General features: G+C 41.2%; 1 protein-coding gene across 1 annotated transcript in view; it reads left to right on the forward strand.

Moving 5' to 3' along the window:
• The window catches only part of BPIFB1 (BPI fold containing family B member 1), a 36,127-nt gene extending 10,841 nt beyond the window's left edge, over nucleotides 1-25,286 (forward strand). Inside the window, exons 6-17 of the mRNA XM_078149083.1 lie at nucleotides 247-396; nucleotides 6,232-6,313; nucleotides 8,172-8,235; nucleotides 12,136-12,221; nucleotides 13,406-13,585; nucleotides 17,056-17,109; nucleotides 19,510-19,668; nucleotides 20,269-20,336; nucleotides 20,502-20,547; nucleotides 22,155-22,218; nucleotides 23,145-23,221; nucleotides 25,064-25,286. Of these exons, the coding sequence (XP_078005209.1) occupies nucleotides 247-396; nucleotides 6,232-6,313; nucleotides 8,172-8,235; nucleotides 12,136-12,221; nucleotides 13,406-13,585; nucleotides 17,056-17,109; nucleotides 19,510-19,668; nucleotides 20,269-20,336; nucleotides 20,502-20,547; nucleotides 22,155-22,218; nucleotides 23,145-23,221; nucleotides 25,064-25,090 (1,057 nt within the window). The 3' untranslated portion in view covers nucleotides 25,091-25,286. The remainder of the gene's footprint in view (nucleotides 1-246; nucleotides 397-6,231; nucleotides 6,314-8,171; nucleotides 8,236-12,135; nucleotides 12,222-13,405; nucleotides 13,586-17,055; nucleotides 17,110-19,509; nucleotides 19,669-20,268; nucleotides 20,337-20,501; nucleotides 20,548-22,154; nucleotides 22,219-23,144; nucleotides 23,222-25,063) is intronic.
• Nucleotides 25,287-25,516: the final 230 nt, after the last annotated feature.

Consider the following 25,516-nt stretch of genomic DNA (forward strand, 5'->3'; position numbering starts at 1 on the left):
AAGGGGTCTGAGCATGAAACCTAGCCAATCTACATGTAAGAGAAAGTCAGGAAAATAAACTCGAGAGAGTAGTTTCACAGCTTCTGGCACAAACCCGGCATTTTCACAACTCCCTGCCCTGGGCAGACACTCAGTGCTCCCAATTTCCTCCTGCCATCTCTTTAGCTAAGTTCTGCCTGCTGAGTTCTATTGGGAGATTGGGTGAGGCTCAGGGTAATTTCCTGGAGTATCTCTATTCCTTCTTAGCATAATTATGAACAAACTCATTGAGCTGCACATGGAAATTGATGTCATAGCTGAAATCCATACGAAAACTGATTATCAAGGGAACTCTCATGTAGTCCTTGGACAGTGTACCAACAGCCCCAATAATTTACACGTCACTCTTCTACAAAAGTGAGTATTTGTCATTTAATAACTAAGAACTTTTTTTTATGTGAAGCAATTGGGGTTAAGTGACTTGTCCAGAGTCACACAGCTAGTGAGTGTTATGTGTCTGAGGCCGGATTTGGACTCAGGTCCTCCTGACTCCAGGGCCAGTGCTCTATCCACTGCGCCACCTAGCTGCCCCAGTAACTAATAACTTTTTACGTGTAGGCAGCACTTGATAGTTCTTCAAAATACCTTCTTATCCATCTGATTTGATTCTTTACTTTATCAAAGGAGTCACCTTTATTTTTTTCCAAATTACATAAGATGAAATTGAATAGAGATAAATGTGCATTCTTACACTTTGGTTAAATAAGTATCAACTTTGTAAGTACGAGATGAGATAGGCATGGTTGTATGGCACTTTGTCCAAAAAAAAAACATTTAAAGAGATGTTAAGTGGACTAGTCATAAGCTTGAGATGCATCAATATTGTGGTATGGCAGCCAAGAAGGCTATTTCATCCTAGACTTCATTTGCAGAGGCATAATATTCAGGACTTGGGAGGAAAGAGCCATATTGTATCCTGCCCTGGTCAAACCAAATATGGAATACTGTGTTGATTAATGGGTAGCCCACTTTAGGAAAGACAGCTATTCTGTAAGGATCAGAATTATTATTATACCCCAAAACAATCAACAATGATTGGTCCATATCTCCTTCCAATCTCTACAAAATTTTATAAGGGTATATTCCACATGTATATTGAGGATATTGAAGTCAAGAAAAGGAAACAGGTTGTCTTTCATAAACAATGTTAAACAGCATCATAGCCACAAAAAATGAGTGAAAGTGGCAAATAATATAGGATCTCATTGTTCTTTTTGTTTGTTAACTATTTTTAAAAAGCATTCCATTTGGTAGAGTAAAATATGCCCTATCAAATCTTTTCTCTAACAGCATGTATCTGACGCATACGTTAAAATCATATGATCGATTGAAAATGTAGCAGCAGATAAAATTTGTGTTATGACCCTCAGATTATTGATGCCAAATGAATTATAAAACACAGAGACGACTCTCACCAGAGAAGTTTTCTGTCATTTACTATGTCAGTTGAGGGATCCAAACCCAATAGAGATTTTTTTTTGAGGTGCTCCAGATGTTCCTCTTTGCAAATAGTATTGTACTGATTACATTGAATCTGGTAACACTCCTGAGCCTTTTAAGGGAGACCCACATTAGCTAAAAAAAAAAAAAGCGCTAATTCTTCACATGGGAAAAAAATGGATAATGAATGCATATGTAATTGTATAGAAAATCCATAGAGCTGGTCTATCATAAATATAGCTTAGACAGTGAAAAGAAAGTGGACTTGGCCAAGAAAGGAACTGAAGGAAGCGAGAGGACTGGACTGAATGGCATAGTGCTTTTAACGACCTCAAGTTTCTTGCTGACACAAAAGCCTATCTTTTCACCATAAATACATCTCCGGTGATGTTGTATAGCTCTGAGTAATGTGGTAACATATTCTTCAAAGAATTACAGTTTTAGGCCACTCAAGAGGCAATGGAGAAGCACATTGTGGATGTAAATGTGATGAATTATATTATTAGAGTTTCAGATGTTTATAGGAGGCACTAACTTCACTTATAAGTTCTCAGGCTACTTGCCCAATTACCATAATAAATCTAATCAGCACAAGTGCTAAAGCAGTCCAGGTGTATGTTTGAATATTTTCTCATAAATAATAAAATTTCAACATCTCTTAATCAGTTAAGCTCAGAGCCCCTACTCCAGCATATCAAATATTTTTGATGAAGCTCAGGTTTGCAAGGTATTTCGTTCTGGGTTACATCTTTAGGGCCTTGGCTTTTTGAAATGTGATATTCCATTCTCGTTTGTAGTGTCTGGTGGCTGAATAGTTCTGTGTTATTGAATTTCTATATTCAGAAGTTCTGGGAACATTTCTGGCGTTATTTCTTGTGTTATCATATTCAGGCATTTTTGCTTCCCATGTTTTTCTGGGAAGCAAATGATTCCTAAGTGGTCTCTACATATCCTGACTTCGAGATCAGTTTGTTTTGCATATGTGCAGATTACTGTTCTTTCATATTACTGCTTTTTAGTTCCCCTTCCAGATTCCTTTACTTCAGAGGATTGGTATTGCCCAATAAGTTATTCTTTTTTTGCCTCTTTAAAGAGACTTGACACCCTAGATTCAAGTTTTTCTCTTCTGTTAATTATTTCTCCTGTGCAGGCCACAAATTCTGCCTTTTATGCTTCTTTCAAGATTCTGATTTCTTTCTCGAACCATTCAGGAACATTGACTTTCTGCCTTTTTTTTTTATGGGAGTCCCCTAAGGATTGGAACCCAAAGGTCTCTCATTCTTCTCTCACATTGGGGAATCCACTTTTCATTGGCCTGGCAAGGTAGGAGAGAGTGAAGGAAATAAAATTTCTTCTATGTAAACATGTTCATTTATGCAGTAGCTTAAAGAGCATTGGACTACAAATCAAAAACACTCACTGGTTATGCAACTATGGACAAGTTACTTAACTCTTCATTTTTCCACTTCCTTATGTGTATAATAATAATAATTGTGCTACCTATTTTTCATTATGAGGAAAGTGTTTTCAAAAATGCGAAGGCTTATATAAGTGTGATGTGTCACTAAGTCATCACTGGGGCCCTGTCAAAGTCTTTTGCAATCTGATGTTCAGTTTTTCTTCTAATCAATGAATTCTTGGTTCTTTTGGGAGGAAACAAAAACCTGCAAACTTCTGAAGGTATTAATAACATCAAATAGCCATTAGGAACAATTTTGATAAGTTGAATTAGACAAGTATATATTTTAATTATCCAGACACACAGTTTTTATAATAAACAGAAAAAGTTCTGGAGGAAAATATGATTTACATTTTTTCAGATCTTCAGTGCTCACAAAATTGCTTGAAGCATCAAATGACCTAAAACACAGCTTCATCTATTCCCGACAAGTGGCCTTAGTAGCAATGGAACAGAGCAACAGTAGTCTATGAAAAATAACAACAGTAATAAAGCAGCAACAATGTAACATTAAGGTTTGCAAAATGCTTGACTTATATAATCTCATTTAATTCTCATTCCTTTATCTTTACTAATCTTTGAATAAATTAATTGATGAACCATTCTTTATTAAGCTCTTGATACATGTCAAGCACTGTGCTAAGTGCTAAGGATACAAATACAAAAGCAGCGAATTTGCTTGCCCTCAAGTACTTACATTCTAATCAGGGAAATCGTACTCATAGAGGAATCGTGGAGATCCGGAATGGTGAATAAAGTCTCAAGAGAGTATGACACACTCCATTCAGAAGCAATGCCCAAGTTAATTTGATCATGGCTCATGGTTCCAAAAAGGGTAAGGACATTTTGAAGGAGGAGGCTGAAGACGTTGGAAGAAAGTAAAGCATGGCTGAGACTTTCCAGAAATAGTGCCTAGAAGAGGTATCCACTAATTAGGAAAGGGGGGGCCTCAAAGCTTAAGTTCATCCTGGCCATAGTCTCTGGTATGGGTGTTCTGCTCTTTGGCAAGGAGATTGTAGTATGAACAGAGAGGAGGGAGTCCTTTAATATGACAGTAGAAATGACTTTCTCTTTTTGATAAATTTCTGGGGATTGTGATAATCTTTGGCTCCTTAGATGATAAATATAGGGACAGAGAAACATAATTTATGTCTAGGAAATAAAGCAACAACAACTTAACTATTTTTATGAGCTAGCTCACTAAATCACAAGGAAATGTGATTATTTGTTTTCTGTAGTAGCAGAAAGTTCATTTTCCTGAGACTTCTGCAGATGTTGTTCAGTGGGGTCCAATTCTTTGTGACCCCATGGACTAGTCCATGGGTTTTTCTTGGCAAAGATACTGGAATGATTTATCATTTTCTTCTCCAGTATGTCTCCATTTTACAGATGAGAAACCGAGGCAAATAGGGATTAAGTGACTTGCCCAGGGTCATACAGATAGTAAGTGTCTGAGGTCAGATTTAAACTCAGATCATCCTGACACTAGGCCCAGTGCTCTATCTACGGTACCATTTAGCTGCCCCACTGCAGATATTGGCAATGGCCAAAAACGGATAAAATATTCAGATCTGCTTAGGTTCAGGGGTCTTTTAAAAATGTTTTGTTGATACTCCTTTGTTTACATTGCTTTCAGTTCCCCATGACTACCCCATTCCTCAACAGCACCTCACTTCCCCCCCCCCAAAAAAAAAGAACCTTCCCTTATAGCAAATAAGGAAATTGACATTTTGGCCATTTTTTAAATGCATGCCCCATTCTACATCTAAAATCTATAATTTCTTTGCCAGTAGGTGAGAAGCATGCTACATGACCCATTAGTCTTCTGAAATCACAACTAAACCCTATGCTCCTCAAAATTTTGAAGTCTTTTGATGTTTTTTTTTACATTTTCAATGACTTCTTTATTCAGTCCTCATGCTTTTTTACCTTGCTATAGCTTTTCTGACCCATGTGACCATTTCACCTTACTAGAACAGAGATGACAAACATGCCTGAATGGATATACTTCCTGAATAAAATAAAGTGTGCAAGTATTTAACAAAATAAATAAAGATGCAATAGAACACAGATAATGTTAATGTGTGGTTTTCTAAGTCAATATGCAGGGACCCTTATGTAAGGTTTAGTGGCCCCATTTCTATTGGAATTTGACACTACTGTACAAACTACTCTTGCTTTTAAAGATAGCACAACTTGGTTGGTTCTCCTCCTTCCCCTCTAGTAACCCCTTCCCCACTTCCTTTACTGGCTTTTGTTGTTGTGGCGGTAGTGGTGGTGGTGGTTTTGAACTGTCCAACTCTTTCTGACCCCATTGGAGTTTTCTTGGCAAAGACGCCAATTGGCCATTTCCTTCTCTAGCATATTTTTACAGATGAGGAAACTGAGGCAAACAAGGTTAAGTGACTTGCTCAGAGTTACACAGTTAATGTCTGAGGCCAGGTTAGAACTCAGGAAGATGAGTCTTCCTGACTCCAGGAGAGAATTCAGAACAGAGGTCAGCTTTCTATCCAATATAGCATGCTGCTTCTTTTCATATTAGTATATATAAGTTAATAGGTATGTGTGTTTATATCCATGTATATGTATTCATATTGTGTAATATATACTATTTGTACATATGTGAAGTAATATTATATGTAAAGACTCCACTAAAATCTATTCCTATGTTTTATCATAACCTGGCAGCAACCCTAAGTTCTTAAAGACTGTTTTAGAGAAACACAGGTTCTTACAGATCCTACCAATCTGGAAATGTTTCCATAATGGCCAGGTAATGGATTGTACATCTCTTGTCCAAGGACCAGCTTATAAAGTTTAAAGAAATTTATCACCCAGTGAGTCTTGAGTTGATGGTGTTTTTCTGGCCACGGCCACCCACAAAGACCTTTTATTAAGTTATAGATGTGGCAATGTGGAGTAGTGGGTAGGGCTCAGGACATGGATTTAGGAAAAGCTGGGTTCAAATTCTACCTCAAACATTTAGCAGTTGCATAAGTCTAAGCAAGATTCAACTTCTGCTGCCCAACCATCTTCATCTATAAAACAAAGATAACAATTGCATCAGTCTCAAAGGGGTATTGGGAGGATAAAGTGAAATCATGTATATAAGCTTTAAAGTTCTAGATAAATGTGAACTCTTGCTAACCGATCTATATCAGTGGACAAAGTCTCCACACCAACACCATTACAGAGTGTTTCTATTTAAGTAGAAGCATCATTTGATACTATTATAGCTGTGATATATATATATAACTGTTGGTTTTCATATTTCTCTGTTTTATTTTGGGCAGGTTCTCTTTTGCAATCAACTTCTTCGCTAGCCAGGTCATCGATGTCCTGATGCCAGCACTGCCTATGTTAGTGAAAAATGATGTGAGTGTAATGCTTTTTCCTTATGGGTGGGAGAGCATAGCATTATGGGAATCCATTCATGCCAGTAACCGACCTAGTGACCTCTGCTCTACAGTGGCAGTGACTGGGCCATTCTCAGGAACAAGCAGTCATTTCAGTTGCGAGAACTGAACTTGGGTAATGAGTTAGTGAATCCAATTTGACCATGTTTGTTTCAGCTGGGGAAAAAAAGGAAGACTTAGGGATTGGTATGAGCACTGTCTTCAAACATCAGGAAGGCTATCGTGGTAAAGAGATATCAGACCAGGGGTTCTTAACCTTTTTGTGTCATGGACTTCTTTGCCAGTCCAGCAAGTGCTATGGACTCCTTCTTTGAATGTTTTTAAATGCATAAAATAAAATATGCAAGATTTCAAAGCAAATCAATTACATTAAGATATAATAATTAAAATATAAAATTAAACAAAACCAAAGCACCAAGTCTATGAACCCTAGATTAAGAATTCCTTAAATTATCCTTAAGGGCAAGGAGTCTCTTGATTTTTATTGGTATTCCCAGCACTTGGCACAGAGTTTGGCCTATAATATTGTAATAAGTGTTTGTTCCTTCATTCGTTGCTGCTTGGCTCTAGGAGGTAAAAGTAGAAGCAATGGATAGAAGCCCCAGGGGAATCAGATTTCAGCTCATTGTAAAAATTTCCTAACAATCAACACTGTCTCAAAGTGGAGCTGATTGTCTCAGGAGGTATTGGCCTCCTCTTTGCTGGAGGTCTTCAGACAGAGCTTGGTTAATTGCTTGTCAGGGATGTTTTTAGACAGGATTCCTACTTCCGACTGGGGTTGACTAGATGCCCTCTAAGTTCCCACCCAACTCCGAGGTATACTTGGACTGCCAATAATCATGTGGGTCAGACAGCAACCTAAAGTCTTGCTCAAGAAGAGAGTTACAACCTGACCTTTGCCTCCTTTGTAGCCATATTGTGCTTTACTACAAAACAACTCCCATCTTATAACTCCTTTGTTGGGCTGTCTTATGTGAAGCAATGTCATGTTACACTGTGCTGAAAAGTTGTGTGTAAACTAAATTTTTGTAGGTTGAATCCAATGTTGTCATTGACTCGAAATTGCACAGACTTTTTCAATGTGCTTTCTCATCATGCCCAATTGCTCTTCTTTGACTAATAACTGTTTTCAAATATTAGAAAGGGTGCATGTGGAGGAGGGATTGCATTTCCTCTGTTTAGCCCCAGTAGGCTGAATCAAGAGTAATAGGTAGCAGTTACAGGGGCAAATTTAGACTAGATGTCAGAGAAAACTTCCTAGCAACTGGAACTGTCCAAGAGCAAAATCACCAGCGTCAAGAGGTGATGAGTTCCCTTCTCCTCCATTTAAGAGGCTAGATTTTTGAGTAACTTTCTGGGTATGTCATAGTGGGCATTCCTTTGGTATATAGGTTGGACTAGATGACCAATGAGGTCCTATCTAAGTCTCAATTCTGACTTAAGTTTTAGCTTATCAAATCCTTCCTTCCTTCCTTCCTTCCTTCCTTCCTTCCTTCCTTCCTCCCTTCCTTCCTTCCTTCTTCCTTCCTTCCTTCCTTCCTTCCTTCCTTCCTTCCTTCCTTCCTTCCTTCCTTCTTCCTTCCTTCCTTCCTTCCTTTTCCTTCTTCCTTCCTTCCTTCCTTCCTTCCTTCCTTCCTTCCTTCCTTCCTTCCTTCCTTCCTTCCTTCCTTCCCCTTACTAACACTAACACTAACATAACTCCTCAAACAAATCTCACATCTGCATGGGAGATTGCATAAATTAGTAGGCCAGGCTGATAGCAGTGCTTGGTGCTCTCACTAAGCTTCCACTGAAATCCAAAATTTTTGTTGTTATAGGTATGCCCAGTCATTGAAAAGGCCTTTAAGAGCATGACTTCCAAAATCTATGCTTGGTCAACCTGTAAGTTCTAGGCATTTCATGTTTTCTTCCCTTGTCAAATGAGTTCTATTTTCTGCCACTTGGGCTGAGCAGCATGCTATAAACCTTAGGGATGTGGATGGGAGGAGGGGAGCCCTCCCCAGGTCAGCCACTTTCATCTTTATTGAGTGACTACTGTGTGCCCAGTACTTCTCATGCATACTCCTATTTCTAGTGTGGCTTTAAGATCTGTAGAGCCCTTTCCTCACTATTTTGGGGAGTGGATGGGTCAAGTGCTATTAATCTTATTTTACAAATGTAGAAACTGAAGTAATGAGAGAACAAATGGCTTGCCTATGGTCACCCAGAGCCTTTATTAGAGAAATATCAGAGCCCATTCCCACTGCGGAATTTGCAGTGCTGTGAAAAAGACTCAGATACTGCAATCAACTCTAAATGAACATAGGGCAGGGTAGTATTAGAAACTCAAGGGTTTGGAAGTTCTGGGGTCATGTGAAATTCTTCAGAGAAATTATAGAGAAGACAGAAGCCTGGAGGCTTCTAGGCAGTATAATTAGGTTGAAAGAGAAAGAAATATTCCATTTTCTGGGAATTCAATTTGACAAATACATGCCATGTACAGGACTCTGTCATGGGCATTTGGGTGCGAAGATGGTTCAGATGCAGTTCCTGCTGTCAAGGACCTTCCAGTTCAGTAGAGGAGTAAGACATAGACACAGATAAATACAACAAAATTGGACGTGAGACTCTGATGGTTTTCCTCTTGTGCTCTGTGTGGAATGGAAACTGTCTAATAAAAAGGTAGAGTTTAGAGACTGGGTCAGCAGAGAAGGGAGGACACATACCAACGAAATCCAACAAAATTCTTGAAATACTGAAGTGGGATGTATGTGCCAAGGAGAGATACCGACAAAATGCAGTAAGAAACTCGAGGAAAGATCACTTTAAGCTGGAGGGAGAGAGGAAATTAGGGAAGGCACCTGACAAGCATTGAAGGAAAGGATGGATTTCAATAAGCAGAGAACAAGGGAAGTTGGAAAAGTATGAAGCATTGTCAACTACCTAGAGCTGAACCCTTCATAAAGCCCCGGGGTAATCATGAAGACTCCATTGAACGTTGATCCCTCATTCCATTCATTCCATCTGCCCGATGCAGAGTTAGTAGGAATCAGAGAGAAAGGTCTTCTCCCCACCCTTCCCAGAGGGTTCTGATGTCACAGGGCAGAGAGGTCAGACTTGTTCTGCTTGCTTTCAGAGGCCAGAACTTGGAGCAATGGGTGGAGGTTAGAGGGCAATAGTATTTAGCTTCACTTAGGGCTCATACATCTAGAGCCAGAAGTGATGTGAGGAGTCATCCTCCTCATTTTACAGAGGAGGAAACTGAGGGCAGCTAGGTGGTACAGTGGATAGAGCTCTGGCCTTGGAGTCAGGAGGACCTGAAATCCAATCTGGGCTCAGACACTTGATGCTTACTAGCTGTGTGACCCTGGGCAAGTCACTTAACTCTGATTGCTTCACCAAAAAGAAACCAAGAAAAAAAAAACAGAAGAGGAAACTAAGGCCCAGAGAGGGGAAGTGACTTACTTCAGATTACATAGGTAGAAAGTGGCAGAGGTAGGATTTGAACCCAGGTCTTCTGCTTGTCACACCAGTATTCTTTCCACTATACCATACTGTCCCATCATCACCATCACCAGCAGCATCATCAGTAGAGATATGCATCCTGCCATAAGGAATAAAGTAGGACCATAGGGTTAGAAAGACCTGGATTCAAGTCTTGCCTCTGACACATACAAACCACAAGGCTATGGTCAAGTCACTTAACTCCTCAAGCAAAACTCTAAGGCTATGAATTACATCCAAGTTGCCATTCTGCATTCCTACACCTACTAAATCACAGGGATCTGTATATCCTTCCCCTCAAAAAAAAAATTACATTTCTTTAGCACTTTTACAGTTGCGAAACACTTCCTTCTCAACCAAACTTTTACAATTGGTACACTTACTATAATCACTATTTTACAAATGAGGAGCCTGAGATTCAGAGAAGTAAAATCTAGATACCATTACTGGGCAGTGTGGGAGAGACTGAAAGGTAGCCTAGATGGGGAGGGGAATCACCGAAATACAGCTGCCTTCTTGAAGTAAGGAAATGTATAGGAGTATAGGGTCAACTGTTCTCATTTGTTGATTGTAGACTTAACCAAGGTCTTTGGTACCATTCTCATCCTGACCACATGGGGGTGGTACGTCACTCTTTAAGCTGCTATGTGGACCTGACCCTTCAATGAAAGAGACAGACAGAGAGAGAGACACAGAAACAGAGAGAAACAGAGACAGACAGACAGACAGACAGAGACAAAGGAAAGACAGAGATAGAGACAAACAGATAAAGGAGAGAGACAGTGAGAGAGAGATAGAGACAGACAGACAAGGGGGAGAGACAGAGACAGACAAGGGGGAGAGAGAGACAGAGAGAAACAAAAACAGACAGACAAAGGAGAGAGAGACAGAGTGAGATAAAGATAGACAAAAGGAGAGAGACAGAGACACAGAGACAGACAGACAAAGGAGAAAGAGAGAGAGACAGAGAGAGAGAGAGAGAGAGAGAGAGAGAGAGAGAGAGAGAGAGAGAAGGAAGGAAGGAAGAAGGAAGGAAGGAAGGAAGGAAGGAAGGAAGGAAGGAAGGAAGGAAGGAAGGAAGGAAGGAAGGAAGGAGGGAGGGAAGAAGGGAGGGAGGGAAGGAAGAAAGAAAAGGAGGAAAGGAAAGAAGAAAGAAAAAGGAGAGAGGGAAGGAAGAAAGAAAGAGACAACGAAGAGAGAGAAAGAAGGAAAGGGGGAAGCAAGGAAGACAGAAAGGAAGGAAGCTGGAGGAGTTCAGGCAAAGAGAAACTATAGGATTTTAGATCCGGAAGGGACTCTAGAAAGCATCTAGTCCTGCCTACGGACTGGGACAAAGTAAAATTTCCTAGAGAAGATAGAACCTTAGCTGAGCATCTGGAGGATGGATTAGATTTGGGTGAGTTCGAGATAAGGAGGAAAGGCATCCGTATGTGAGGGAATAGAGCAAAAAAGTACCTAGGTGGACACCTTTGAGAGCAATTAGGTGGCAGAGTGGATAAAGCTGCAGGCCTGAAGTAAAGAAAATCTGAGTTCAATCTGGCCTCAGACATTTATTAGCTGTGTGACCCTGGGCGAGTCACTTAACCCTGTTTGCCTCAGTTTCCTCAACTGTAAAAAGATCTGGAGAAGGAATGGCAAACCACTCCATATCTTTGCCAAGAAAACCCCAAATGGGGTCACAAGAGAATGACACAACTGAAATAACTAAACAACAGGGAGCTACTGGTGGGGATGGTATAATAAGGTGGCACTTTTGAGCAGAAGTTTCGTATCAGAAAAGAGAGATAAGGCTGGAAAGGTAGTTTGAGAGTAGACTGTGGAGACTTTTAAACGACAGGGGAATAGGCCTGGCTTTTTGTCCAATCTCTCCCTATTACATTCTAAGCTCTTTAAGACAAGATGCCACAATTTTGCTTTTCTCTCTCGCTTTCTTTCCTTCTTTCACATTTCCCTGTTCCTGCAGTGGTCTTGCAGGGCTATTAACAGACTTAACAGAGTTAATCAGGCTCTCATCTCAAAGGAGCAGTCCTTAAACATCTTAACCATAAAGCCAAAGAATGTCAGAGATGGAAAGAGAACCCAGAATGTTGGAGCTAGAAGGGGCCTTAGAAAATAGAATGTCAGAACTAGAAGGAACCTTAAAATACAGAATGACAGAATTCTAAGGGGCCTTAGAGACACTGCCCTCTCAAAGCGCCTTAGCCTGTATCTATTTCCAATACTTCATACTATTATCCAGTATATTTTATATGTAGCATGCTGTGTATTTTTAGCAAACATTCTGCTATCCTCTTGCAGTGCTAGTGCCAATTGGATCCAGCTCCCTGGGTTTTGAGGTCCTGTCATCTTCAGTTGTGGATAGCAACTTTGAGCTGGATCTCAAAGTGAGTATGGCTGCCAATTGATAATCATTGATATGCTTATTTTAGCCCATCAAAGAGAGAACTTATAGATCAGCCCTTAAAAGTCTTTAAGGAGACAGTGTGTCTTCCTGGGTAGGGTGAGGGGGCTGATGATGTGCATATTGAATAAAGCTCAGAAGTCCTCTAGATTCTGGCTCTTGTTAAAGCCCTAAAAAGATGTTGGAGCTGTCCAGAACAAGTCTCCTCACCCCTCAGGCTCACTGTTCTTGGAGGCAATGTGTGATCAGTACCATTCCAGCTTGGGGCTAACCACTCACTCTAAGGTTTGCATTTTCCTCACCTCTAGGCTATTTCTACACTGGGGACTAGAAATAGATAGATAGATAGATAGATAGATAGATAGATAGATAGATAGATAGATAGATAGATAGATAGTAGATAGATAGATAGATAGATAGATAGATAGATAGAACTATATTCTATTCAACTTTATTTCCATCTAAGCAGAATTAGAACTATGATATCATTGATATAGCGATAGTACCTTCTCTATAATTGAAAGCCTTAGAGTTTCCTAGAGCATTGGAAGGCTGTGACCTGTGCGAAGTCACACTACCAATGTATCAGAAATGAGACTTGAACCCAGGCCTTCCTGACTTTAAGGAACACTCTGAACGCCAAGCCACATTATCTCTTGATAGTTTTAGAGATTATCTAGATTCAGGCCCCCTTGAATAGCTTGGGGTTTTTTTTTCCTGTCTTAGAGGAAAAAAAAGAACATATTGTCAGAGTTGGAAAGGACCTTAGAATGCAGATCATAGAATGTTAGAACTGAGTGAGTCCTTAAAACTAGAATATAGGCTGTCAAAGCTAGAGGAACCCTTAGAATGGAGAATACTTGAGCTGGAGTGAATCATAGATCATCTAGTCCAATGCTTTCATTTTGCAGAGAAAAACACCTGAGTGCCAAAGGGCTCTCCTGATCAACTCATCATTACAACTTGGGCGTGAGCTTGGCTCTGAGGCTCCTAGTAGCTAAAGCTGCCCCCATAGCATACTTGTGGGTTTCTGATTGGTAATGCAGGGAGCAGAAAGTCCTAGGCCAGCCATGTTCTCCTACCCAGTGATGCAGTCAGAGCTTAGACTGAGAAGGCTGCATGAACAGAATACTCTCACAGCTTCCTCTTTCCCATATATCTCCCCAGGTTAAGTTTCAGGACCCAGCAGGAAAGCTGATCAAGGTCTTCAATGATTCTCTGAGCTCTCTGACATTGTCCAGGTTGGATGACTTTGGGTTAAATTTCATAGTGAGACAGAATGTGGTGAACACCATCATTGAGGCACTGCTGCCCTCGGGGGAGCTAACAGTTCTTCTGGACTCTGTGGTAAGGAAGTCCCGCCTTATGGATGGGCTGCCTACGATGTGTGGGTGCAATCAGAGCATCGAAGAGTTTGAGGAGACTTAAAAGAGCATCCATCTCAACTTTCCATCTGGTAAAAGGAAGAAAATGAGGATATATTAATCACTTACTAAGCTCTTTACAAATATCATCTCATTTAATCCTCATAACAACCCTGGGAGATAGGTGCTATTATTATCCCCACATTCTACTTGAAGAAACTGAGGCAAACAGACTAAATGACTTGCCCAAGGTCACACAGCTAGTAAGTACCTTGAGATCAGATTTGAACTCAGGATTTCCTGACTCCAAGCCCAGCATTCTATCCACTGCAACAGCTGACTTTTTTTTTTAGACAACCCCCTTCTAAAGTTCCCTCCATTGTGAGAGGAAGAGAAAATCTCCTACAGTATTTCATCCATCCTTCACCTAATCTCCACCCACACAGACACTACCCTAATGGAGGCCCCCATCACCTGTCACCTGGAGTACAGCAGTAGTCTCTTCATTGGACTTTCAGATTCCAGGGTCTTCCCTTTCCAATCCATCCTCTACACAATTACCAAAGTGAGTTTTTTTTCTGAAAACAGAGTCTCAGTCATGTCACTCACCTGCTCAAGAATGTTCAGTGATCCCTTCTTTCCTCTAGGATGGAATTCAAACTCTTCTGCTTGACATCTAAAATCCTTTATAGTCTGGCTGTAATCTACCTTTTCAGTCTTATTGTTTATTATTCCCCTTACATTTAATCTCCTGTTGCTATGACTTTGCAAAGACTGCCCCCAGTGGCCAGAGGTCCACCTCTCTCACCTGAGCGTCATGGAATTCTTAGCTCCATTCAAAACTCTCTTTAAAGGCCACTTCCCCCAGGAAGCCTGTCTTGATTCTCCTGCCATCAGACTATTCCCTCCACAAACAATGAGAGCCCTTTGAATTTACCATGTTATGTTTTCTATTGATTTATCTATAAATGTGTTATGTCATCCCCACTCCTCCAAATTCAGTTGTCTGAATCCTGATTTGAACTCATGAAAATGAGTCTTCCTGGCTTCAAGCTCAGTGCTCTCTCCATTAAGCTACCTATTCACAATTGCTCCTTGAATTGGTGATGTGAGTAAGCAGCTTGGATGATTATGCCATGGAGGCTATTCATGTTCATGTATGGTTTGAACCAGACAGAGAGGGGTAAGCCCCCTTACCCCTCTATGTGTATTCTCAATCCCATCTCTCCCATCTTCTCCAGCAGACTGTCCCTGTTATCACTTCTACTCTCTCTCTTATCTTCAGCCTCTGTCCAGTGGCTTCTTCCTTGGTGCCTACAAACACACCCAAGCTTCTCCCACCTTTTAATAACCCTCCCTTGAACTTACCTTCCTTGCAGGCCATAATCCTATACCTCTCCTTCCTTTCTCTGCTAAATTCCTTGAGAAAGCTATATATTCTTGTTGCCCTCACTTCCTCTCTTTTAATTTTGTTTCAAATCATCTGAAATCTCATTTCTGACCTCATTGTTCAGTTGAAACTACTCTCTCCAAAGCTACCAGTGATCTCTTAATTACCAGATCTAAAGACCTTTTCTCATTCTTCATCCTTCTTGATCTCTCTGCAGCCTTCGACACTATTGATGATCTCCTCCTGGATATATTCTCTCCCATAGGCTGTTGTAGTACCATCTTCTCTTGCTATTCCTCCTGTCCGACCACTCCTTCTCAGTTTCCTTTGCTAATTCTTCATCCATATCACATATGGTGACCATGTTTGTCCTCCATGTTTGTCTAGGTCCTCTTCTCTTTTCCTTCTATATTATATCACTTGATGATCTCATTAGTATCCATGACTTCAATGATCATCTCAAGGTAGATGATCCCCAGATTATAAATATGTATGTATGTATATATATATATATATATATATATATATATATATATATATGAACATCTATATCCATATTCATATCTATCTCTATATTTTATACACACACACACACACACATACACAGTTCTAATCTTTCTTCTGAATTATATCCTATATCACCAGCTGTCTTTTAGGCATCTTGAACCAGTTGTACCATACTGAGTCACATATCAGACTCAGCGGCACAAAGCAGAACTTATTATCTTTCCTTCAAATCTTTCCTTTCTGTCGTCTGTTACTTGTCTGTTACTATCTAGAGCACTATCATTCCCCTAGAAACCCATGATTATAACCTTAGTATCATTGTCAACCCCTCACTCTCACTCTCCATTTATTGCTGATGTTATCGTTATTTCTGCCTTTCCAGTATTTCTCATATAAGTTTCCTTTTCTTCATTCACACCACCATGGTATACAGTCCCTCATCACCTCACACCTAGATTACTGCAAATCTTCTAATTGCTCTCAAATTTCAAATATCTCCCCACTCCAGGCCACCCTCCCCTCAGCTGTCAGTGTGATTTTCCCAAAGTGTTGATCTAACCATGTAACTCTCTCACTCAATAAACTCTAGTCCTCTGTTTCACATTTAAAGTTCTTTGTGACCAAGTCGCTTCCTACCTTTATTTCCACTCTCATAAGTCACTATTCCTTCTTACATATTACTCTTTTTTACATGTGGCTCTTCTCTGTATGCTTCATGGTCCAACTACACTGGCCTATGTGCTAATCTTCACACAGGACATTCCATTCCTGTATCTGTGCTTTTGGCACTGGCTGTCCCCCATGCTTAGAATGGTCTCCTTCATAAGTGCTGCCTCCTCATGTCCCCAGTTTCATTTGAGAATTAACTCAAATCCTATATTCTGCAGGAAGTTGTTCCAGTCCCTCCAGCTCTAGTTCCTTCTCTTGTGAGATTGCCTGCTATTTACTCTACCTACTTATGTCTATGTTATCTTCCTTATCATATAGTGTGAGCTCCTTGGGAGCAAGGACTGTTGTTTGAACTTTTTTTTCCCTCTTCTTGGAGCTTAGCACAATGCCCTACGTGTAGTAAATGTCTGATAAATGCTTGTTGACTGTCTGACTTGTGGGATACGAAGTAGGCACCGGTACTTCACAATTGCGCATTGGATTGGTGGTATGAGTGAGCAGCGTGGATGAGTATGCCTTGGAAATATTCATGTTTGTATATGGTTTGAACCATACAACCCTTGAGTTGCCTTCTAACTCTTATCCTATGAACTATCTCTAGCTCCAAAAATGGGGAACTATCCAGAATACTATCTCCTTGATCTCATTGTAACAGAAAAATTGATTTTCTGTTCTCTATTTTCTATTCCATTCCAATTCATCCATTAATTCATTATTGCCATAAGTTTGAGTATTAGATGACACCTTAGAGAATCTTACCCTCATTTTATAGATGAGGAAATTGAGGCCCAGAGAGAGGAAGGGACTTCCTAAGGTCATACAATCAGTAAAGCAGTTTTCTGGTATCACTCAACTTCTAACAAGCTTTGGTCTCCTTTTATCCTTAGTTTCCTGAGTTGGCTCATCAACTGAAATCAGTCCTCAATCAAATCAACACAAAGGTTAGTCTATTCTCTATATCATTTCCCACATCTCTTAAGTAAAGTGTCTGTCTGTCTGCAGTTGCTCCCTGAAGGGACTGGCTCAAGGAGCCTAGGGTCAAACCAACTGTTACTGTCTAAGATATCCTTCTAATGGGATGTTTGTGACCCCATTCTCTGGGCTCAGTATCTTCTCAGCTCTGCTTCCCTCTCCAGAAGATTTGCTGTCCACCAAAGCTTTCAGAGGGATGACCATTGTCTCTGAAGACACACACACACACACACACACACACACACACACACATTGGTTCATAGATCGAAGAATAGATACAAATTAGCTTAACCTGTGCTGGCTGGTATGACATAGATGAGCCATAGTTACATGAGGAATAGTTATAAAAACTAGGGGTGTTTAGCTACGTCAAGGGGAGGAAAGGAAGGAAGTTAGGAAAGACTTCAAGGACAGTCAGTGACGTCCAATTTCTGAAGGGGTATCATGAAGAAGAAGGAGAAGGATTGTACTGAGGGTGGAACTAGGAGCAGAGCAGTTGGTAGAAGTGACAAAGGACAGCAGATATTGGCTGTAAAAAATGAAACATTTTCCTTATAGTAGCCCTGTGAAGTAGGTAGTACAAATAAAGTATCATCCACCTTTTATAGTTGAGAAAATTGAGGGTTAGATAAGAGAGAGAAAGAGAGAGAGAGAGAGAGAGAGAGAGAGAGAGAGAGAGAGAGAGAGAGAGAGACAGAGAGACAGAGAGAGAGAGAGACAGAGAGAGAGAGACAGAGAGAGAGAGAGAGAGAGAGAGAGAAGAGAGAGAGAGAGAGAGAGGAGAGAGAGAGAGAGTTGGGGGCGGAGGGGGAGTGACTTACCCAAGTTCATATAATGGCTAGCATTTGCTTAGCACTTTAAGGTTTATAAAGAGCTAGCACTAAAATGGTGGATCAATCCAGGATGCAAGCTTGGGCCACCTGATTCCAAATCCAAGGTTCTTTTTACTTTATCATAATGATGGGTATTGTATAGACGATAGTTTGGGAAGCTGAAGGAAAACCACTAGGCAGGAATGAGTGAACTAGAGAAGAAGGAAGTTGAGTTTAAATGCAGCTATTAGCCTGCCTTCCAAATAAATGCAAAGTAGTGACTTGTCATCTAGGTAATTGTAATCCCAGAGGCCTTCAACCTAACTAGGATATATGGCAGCAATTAAAGTTCAATCTCCATTAATGATGGGAGGAAAAATATCTCTGACAGAACAGGGTGATTTTGGGAATTCAGTTGCCATAGGGAGAGTTTTCTGTAATGAAAAAGGGATTTGGAGTCCACTTTTTCTTCTTATACCCTGGAGTTGAAGAATGATATAGAAATGTTTGTTGTTTCCTGTTGGAGGCTCCTAGAACCATCTTTGTGAGCCCAGATCTTTCCATCTAGGCTGAGACTGCAGATGGAAAAGGGGAGAGGATTTTAAATAAACCCAACCTTTCTTGAGCTGTTTTTGTTTTTTAACTAGGAGTAGAAGGTTTGATCCTGGAAGAACTCTTAGAACATAAACTATCTGCATTAGAAGAGATGGTAGAGATACTTTAGTCCAACCCTTTCATTTTACAGATAAGGAAACTGAGGCCCAGAGAGGAGAAATGACTTGTCCAGGGTCACAGCTGGAGAGCTGAAATTCAAACTCATTTCCTTCAATTCTAAACCAAGTGCTCTTTCCGTTATAGATCAGCTCGATTTTTATTTGCTTTTTTCATTTTTTTCCTCTTCTGGAAACCAAAGTTAGCAGAACAAATGCACTCAGTGGGGGTTTTCAGATGAGAGAGCAGCAGTTAATTAAATTTTCCCTTCAGAAATTTTGGATTGTGTACTGGGGTGAGGAGAGGTAGAAGGAGTATCCATGGCTCCTCCACCTGTACATTTATGTAACAAATCAAAAGTCAGCTATAGTCCCCAAACTAGTAGAGAAAATAACATATTCTCCAACATATTCTCCCTTTCCCCAATCTTCCAAGTCTTCTCCTTGTACTACCCCACAGTTTGTCTTCCTGTTCCTTGTGTCCTAAGCTTGTACCCTCCCCTCTAAAAGTGATGTTTCCAGGCTTGCTTCAAGTGATCCTGGTCCCTGGAGCTACCCATCTCTAGGGTATAGAGTTATCCTTATGGAACCCTACTTTGAGTCTCACTTTCCACATCTGCAAAATGGAAATAATCATACCCCTGTCCTGCATTCCTCATAGACTGGCTATGTACCCAATGAGAGGATTATAAGGAAAATTAAGTCATTTTTCCTCTGGGCCCTAATTGACTCATCTCTCAAAGGGCGATAATAAATTCACGTGCTATATACCTCACCAGGTTGTTGTGAAGAAGGGCTGTAGAAACTGAAAGAGTCTAGATGTACATGAGTTGTTATCATTATCTAGGCTTCCGTACAGTTGGGACCAACTCAGATTGTGAAGATCTTCACCCGGCACCATCCACATATCTGCCTGAAAGCTGGCAGTGCCAGTGTAGCCCAGCTGGTTGTGTTTCAGGTGTTTGCTACCAACCAAGCCACCCAGCCTCTTTTCACTTTGAGCATCGTAAGTAGTATGGCCCTCAGTCATGGCAGAGCTTGAAGAGAGATGTTAGAGGTTGACTAGTCCACTCCCATAATTTGACAGATGAGGAAATTGAGAGAGGTAAAGTGACTTGTTCAGGGTCACATAAGCAGTAATTAAAATAGTAAGGATTCGAACTCAGGATCCCTGACTCTAAATCTAAGATTCCTTCTGTTTTACCACTCTACAAAATGCCTCTATGACCATTAACTCCTCTGAAGACAGGATAGGAGCTGACTTCTTGATGTGGTACTTGAACTTTTGACCTTTGCCTTAGTCTCCTACAGAAGCTATCCCCTGCTCCATTAGCCCCTTAGGCTCCTATTTTTATTTGTTTTGGGTTTTTTTTTTTGTCTTTTTTTGGCTAGGCAATGGGGTTAAGTGACTTACCCAGGGTCATACAGTTAGTAAGTGTCAAGTGTCTGAAGCCGGATTTGAATTCAGGTCCTCCTGACTCCAGGGCCAGTACTCTATCCACTGCACCACCTAGCTGCCCCTTAAACTCCTATTTTTAAAAAGTTGCTTTCACTCAAGGTCTCTGACTTTTCAGGTCAAATTATGATGACTTTTTTTTTTTTACAGGAAGCCCGCTCTGAAGGTCAGTTCTACACTAAAGGGAACAGACTCTTTCTCAACCTCAGTGGAATCAGGTAAAAACATAAAACTTCACTCACTCATTTGTTCATCCAACAAACCTTTATTAAATACCTTCTCTCTGTAAATCCTTGTATTAGGTGTTGAGGGGCATTGGAAATTTAAATAAGTCATAGTTCCCGTCCTCAAAGATCATCCTGACATTGGCTCTTCTGTTACAGCTCTGATCAAATCCAGCTGATGAGCTCGGAAACAGGCTTGTTCAGCGTAAGTCTTTGATTTGGTCAGTGTTAGGTCCAGCGTCCATCAGACTGGAGGGAAAGCTTGGGCTGGAGTCACAGTGGGACACAATCCCTTTTCCCTAAAAATGGACTCATTCAAGGAAAACACAGAAGTCTCCATGATTGTCTAAGACCAGCTTTTTCCAGACATCATATGACCCAGGCACTTCAGGTCCTGGGGACCATGCATCTGGATTAATTCCATTCCAACCCAAGTCCTGAGTGCTGACCATCATCCAAATGCTAAGAACAGGAACAAACAAGAGTACTTCTTCTTGGACGGGGTTTTAGGTCTGACTTACGTAAACCATCGTCTATATTCTCCACTTAGAGTAAAAAGCATGAACCATTGAATCTGGAAAGTATCTTAGAGGTCATTTAATTGAGTCTCTATCAGCCAGTCCCAGGTCCTGGACTTCTCAGGTCAAATTATGGTGACTTCTTAAGTGTGGGAAGCTGATGGTCAGCTTTCTGCCAAAGGGACTTTTATCTGGGTCATGAGGTGGGGAGGGGAAGTTAAGGTAGGGAAAAACTGAGCCCCAGATAAAGAGAGCTACTTGTCTAAGGACACACAGACCCAGATCAGTCTGTCCAAATGTTGGGATTTGAACCCACAACTCTTCCCGGGCAGGGCTTTTCCTCTCCTCATCAAGCTGGCTCACATTACTCATGGACATTTGGCCTCAGTGAAGTTGGGAGCGTTCCTCCCTGGGTCATAGTGTCACCATTGCTAAGATAAGACACTTAGACCACTAGATCTCTATGTTCTCCCTCAAACGTCATTTAGGACCTTGTCTGAACCTCTAATTCACTTATATGATAGATCTTTAAGGACCCTGTATTCTCTGACAGTCTATGATTCCCAAGGCCAAGGTCATGACTTCAATTCAAAACAACAAACATCTAAGTGTCTACTATGTTTAGGACTATGTGGTTGGTACTGGGCTGCACAAACATACGAAACGGCATGGTCTCTGCCATTTAAGGAGCCTATAGTCTATACTATGTATGCACAAATGAGCATTTACAAGGTAGAGTATGATGAGGACAAAAGACAGGACAGTCCAAAGGCTATGAGAAATCCCCTCCCCAGGAAGGGATCAGAGCCTTTGTGGAGGAGGCAGCACCTGAACTAGGGTAATCCAAGAAGAATTTACAGACATTTCCTCTCTTGGGTTGGACTCCTAGGAGAGATCTCTTCTTAGGCCACATCTATATGCCAGGGGCAGTGGAACAACGTAGGAAGCCTGACAAAGCCTATGATGGTGCCATCTTCTGTTCTCTCCCTCCTCCTTGCCCTGGGACCACCATTAAGGCTTCCTAACTTCCTCACCACCAACAGTAGGAATGTACCAACTTTCATATATGATCTTCTCCCTTACCCACCACAGGACACAAGATTTAAGTTGTTCTACTTAGCAGTAGGGATAAGCTTCATTGAGTCATCCACTGTCCCCTCCTCCCCACCCCATCAAATCCCTCATACATATTCTCTCTTGCCTGTTTCCTCTGGGATTATCTGAAGCCTACAGGGCTATGGAGAAGAAACACTGCATGGACAGGAGTGCAAGGCTTCATTTTTTTTTGTTGCAGCCTGAACTTATGGGAAACGTGATAAACGAAATCTTACTCGCTGTGTTGTTGCCAAACCAGAATGGTAAGCATAGCCACTCAAGGTGGTCAGAGGAGGTTAAGCCTGTCATGGCCAAGGTAGTCAGAGAAGGCTTCCTGGAGGGGGCAAGATGTTAGCTGGACTTTGAAGGATGGGTAGCGTTAGAGAGAAAGCAGGAACAGTGGGAGGGGAACATCTTGAGCAATGGCCAGGAGGCAAGAATGTGTGCATAATGGTTGTAGGTCAAGTAATTGGGACCTAAAGCTGGAAATAAATGGATGGAGGGAGATTGTACCAGATTTTGAAGGCCTCAAATGCCAATCAATACTTATTAAGTGCATATTGTACACAGGGCCTTGTCCTAGGTATTAAGGCAGATAAATAGCATTAAGATATAATTCCTCTCCTTATAGAACTCATAGTTTAGCATGGAATAAAATGCAAAGCTAGATAGCTACAATATGCAATATTTATTATATAAGTGCATTAGAGGGTCAAATAAGATGCTAAGTGACATTTCAGGAAGAATATATTTTATGAAATGGTGAAGGGGGAAGGAGAGATCAGAGACCTACCTACAGAATATGCATTTGAGTTGGGTTTTAAAGGAGGGGTAGGAATCCCACAGTGGAAAAGGGAGAGAAAGGAGATTCCATAGGGAACAGATCAAGCAAAGGTAGAGGATTTTATCTTGTAGGCCATGGGGAGTCATCAAGGGGCTTGAAACAGAAAAAAGATATCAAAAGGTGGCGCCTTTCTCATGAGCTGCTCAAAGGAATGAATAGGGAGAGAAGGGTCCTGGGAAGCTGGGAGAGCAGGGTGTCAGGGAGGCCCACGTTGGTAGGAGTGAGGATACCTCCACTGTGGAACTTTCAGGGCCTGTCCTAAGAATCCGAGATTCCTAAAATGCAAATGGTGGATTCCTGGGGATGGCCCTCTTCTCCTACTCAAACACATGTGCTTTGCTTAAGGTTTATTGCGATATGGAATTTCCTTGTCCCACTTTAAGAACTTTGGATATGATGAAATGAAAGTGACTCCTATCCAGGTGGGTAAGACATTCTGGTAGTTCCTGATACTGCTGTTTTAGGGAGACCTTATAGTGAAGGGGAAAGAATATTGATCTTGGAGGCACAGAGAAGGAAAGCCACTTACCCAAAGTCACATAGCAAATCAAACTGAGACTAGAATTTAGTGCTCTGGATTCCCAAATCAAATCAATCAATCAATAAACATTTATTAAGCACCTATTATAAGCCAGACACTCTGGTAAGTGTAGGAAATACAAATACAAATAAAATCAAAGACAGTTCCTGCCCTCAATGAGCTTACAATCTAACAGGGTAAGATAATAATAATAATAAAAACAAATTTATATAGCACCTATGTGCCAGACATTATGCTAAGTGTTTTACAATTATTTATCTCATTTGATCCCCACAATAACCTTGGGAGGTAGATGCTATTATCCCCACTTTAAAGATGAGGAAAATGGGGTAAACAGAGGTTAAGTGACTTGTTCAGGGTTAGGCAGTTAGTAACTGTCTGAGGAAGGTTTGAAGTCAGATCTTCCTGACTCCAGGCCTGACACTCTATCTACTGTGCCACTAGCTGCCTCTAGATAATACACAAAAGGAAGCTGAAAAGTAGGAGAGTAACCTTAAGAAGAGTAGTGGAGAAGGTGCCAAGCACAGGGACATGGTAGAGAGTTCCAGTGAAGTTCCAAAGTCAGTGTAACTGATGGGAAATGTGGAGAAAAACTATGCTGAGCCCCATCCTGAAGCTCAAGACCCTGCCCCTCCAATCAGAGGGTCAATTAGAGGAGCATATTGATGAAATGTGAGAACTAGGCAGACTCAGTCTCAACAGGATAATGAGATTTCCCAATGATAGGTTTCCTGAGGAAGGAAGGCATGATAGAGAGATCCAAAGAAGTCCAAAAGCAGCACAGCCGGTGTCTCATCTTCTTTCCACTGAACCTTATGCTGCCTCACATGAGAAAGCCATACACACACATACGCACACACACACACACACACACACACACACACACACACACCCCACCACCACCACCACCACCACCACCACCAATACATCACACAACACTGAACTTGGCCACAACAATTCAGAGACAAGTGTAAGCTTCAGCTGATCAGGCAACTCAGGGGGAAATCAAAGCAATGACATGGCCTCAAATTTCCATCTTTGCCATGGCCATAGAGACTAGGCTACTTGTCAGTCTGACTGTCTATCAGGTCTCAGTCAGCTGATCCTGCTCTGTCCTTAGCAGCATTATTTACTCTGAGGAAGGCTCTTAGCCCTCAGCCTGCAGCCTAGATAACCTTCCCAGTTTAGGAAAATTCATATCCTTCAGACAGTATTATCAGAGGAGTTGTATCCAGTAATAATGAACTTTCAAAGCAAGTAGCATGGCACAATAGAAAGAATTCTGGACTTAGTGTTAGAGGACCTGGGTTTCAATCTATACTTTGCCACTTAGTAAAATGACCGTGTGGAACGTGGACAAGTCACTTGACCTCAGTTTCCTCATTTACAAGATTTGATAATTGGACTAGATTATTTCTAAGATCCCATCTATTTGTTAATCTTTGGGCCTACCAAAGTACAGGAGAGTAGCTACAGCTGGGTGAGAGGCTGTCTGCCATTTGAGGATAGCCTAGATGGTTCAGAGAGAGGCCAGAAGGCTGGTCACTGGAGTATTACTTGTTTTTAGCCATAGTGATTCTTAATGACAATCTGCTAGGGCATAGAAGGTTGTGACTCATACAGGTGGAATGAATACTTCCACCAATAAATTCATAGATCTCTGCCGTATGTGCTAGACATAGTCTTCTCATCCAGGTCGCTGGTTTGATTTGTCCTCTTCTAGGGTGCACTCTGGATCATGTCTTCCTAATTCTAGAATATCTGCCGCTCTTGGCTCAGCAGACACATCCGTAAAAGAAAGTCAGAGGAGACAGAGACGATGGCAGAAGGAGAGATCACCAAGTTTGCTCCTAAATCAGACTTTAAGGGAGCTGAAAGTGGGAGAACACAAGAACTTTCTAGTCTGTAGACGTTCTAACTTATCAATAAACATGTTTGTCCCTGCACTGGTGGCATTGTTTAACTCCCCCCAGGCAGAGAGGTGGGTCTGGGGTCTGGATCAGCACACCTGCCTTATTCTCTCCCAGCTCTGTTGATTCTGTTTTGGCTGCTGGTGCTGGGGTGATCTCTGAATGAAAATAGCAGGTTGTTGATGTTGGCAGCACGGTGTCACGGACCGAGCACTGAATTAACAGCCCCGTGAGGCTTGGGTGCCTGTCCTGATTCTTCTACTAAC

This window comes from Phascolarctos cinereus, unplaced genomic scaffold (genome assembly GCF_003287225.1).
Source record: "Phascolarctos cinereus isolate Bilbo 61053 unplaced genomic scaffold, phaCin_HiC Scaffold_2;HRSCAF=192, whole genome shotgun sequence".
In the NCBI taxonomy this organism is placed as follows: Eukaryota; Metazoa; Chordata; class Mammalia; order Diprotodontia; family Phascolarctidae; genus Phascolarctos; species Phascolarctos cinereus.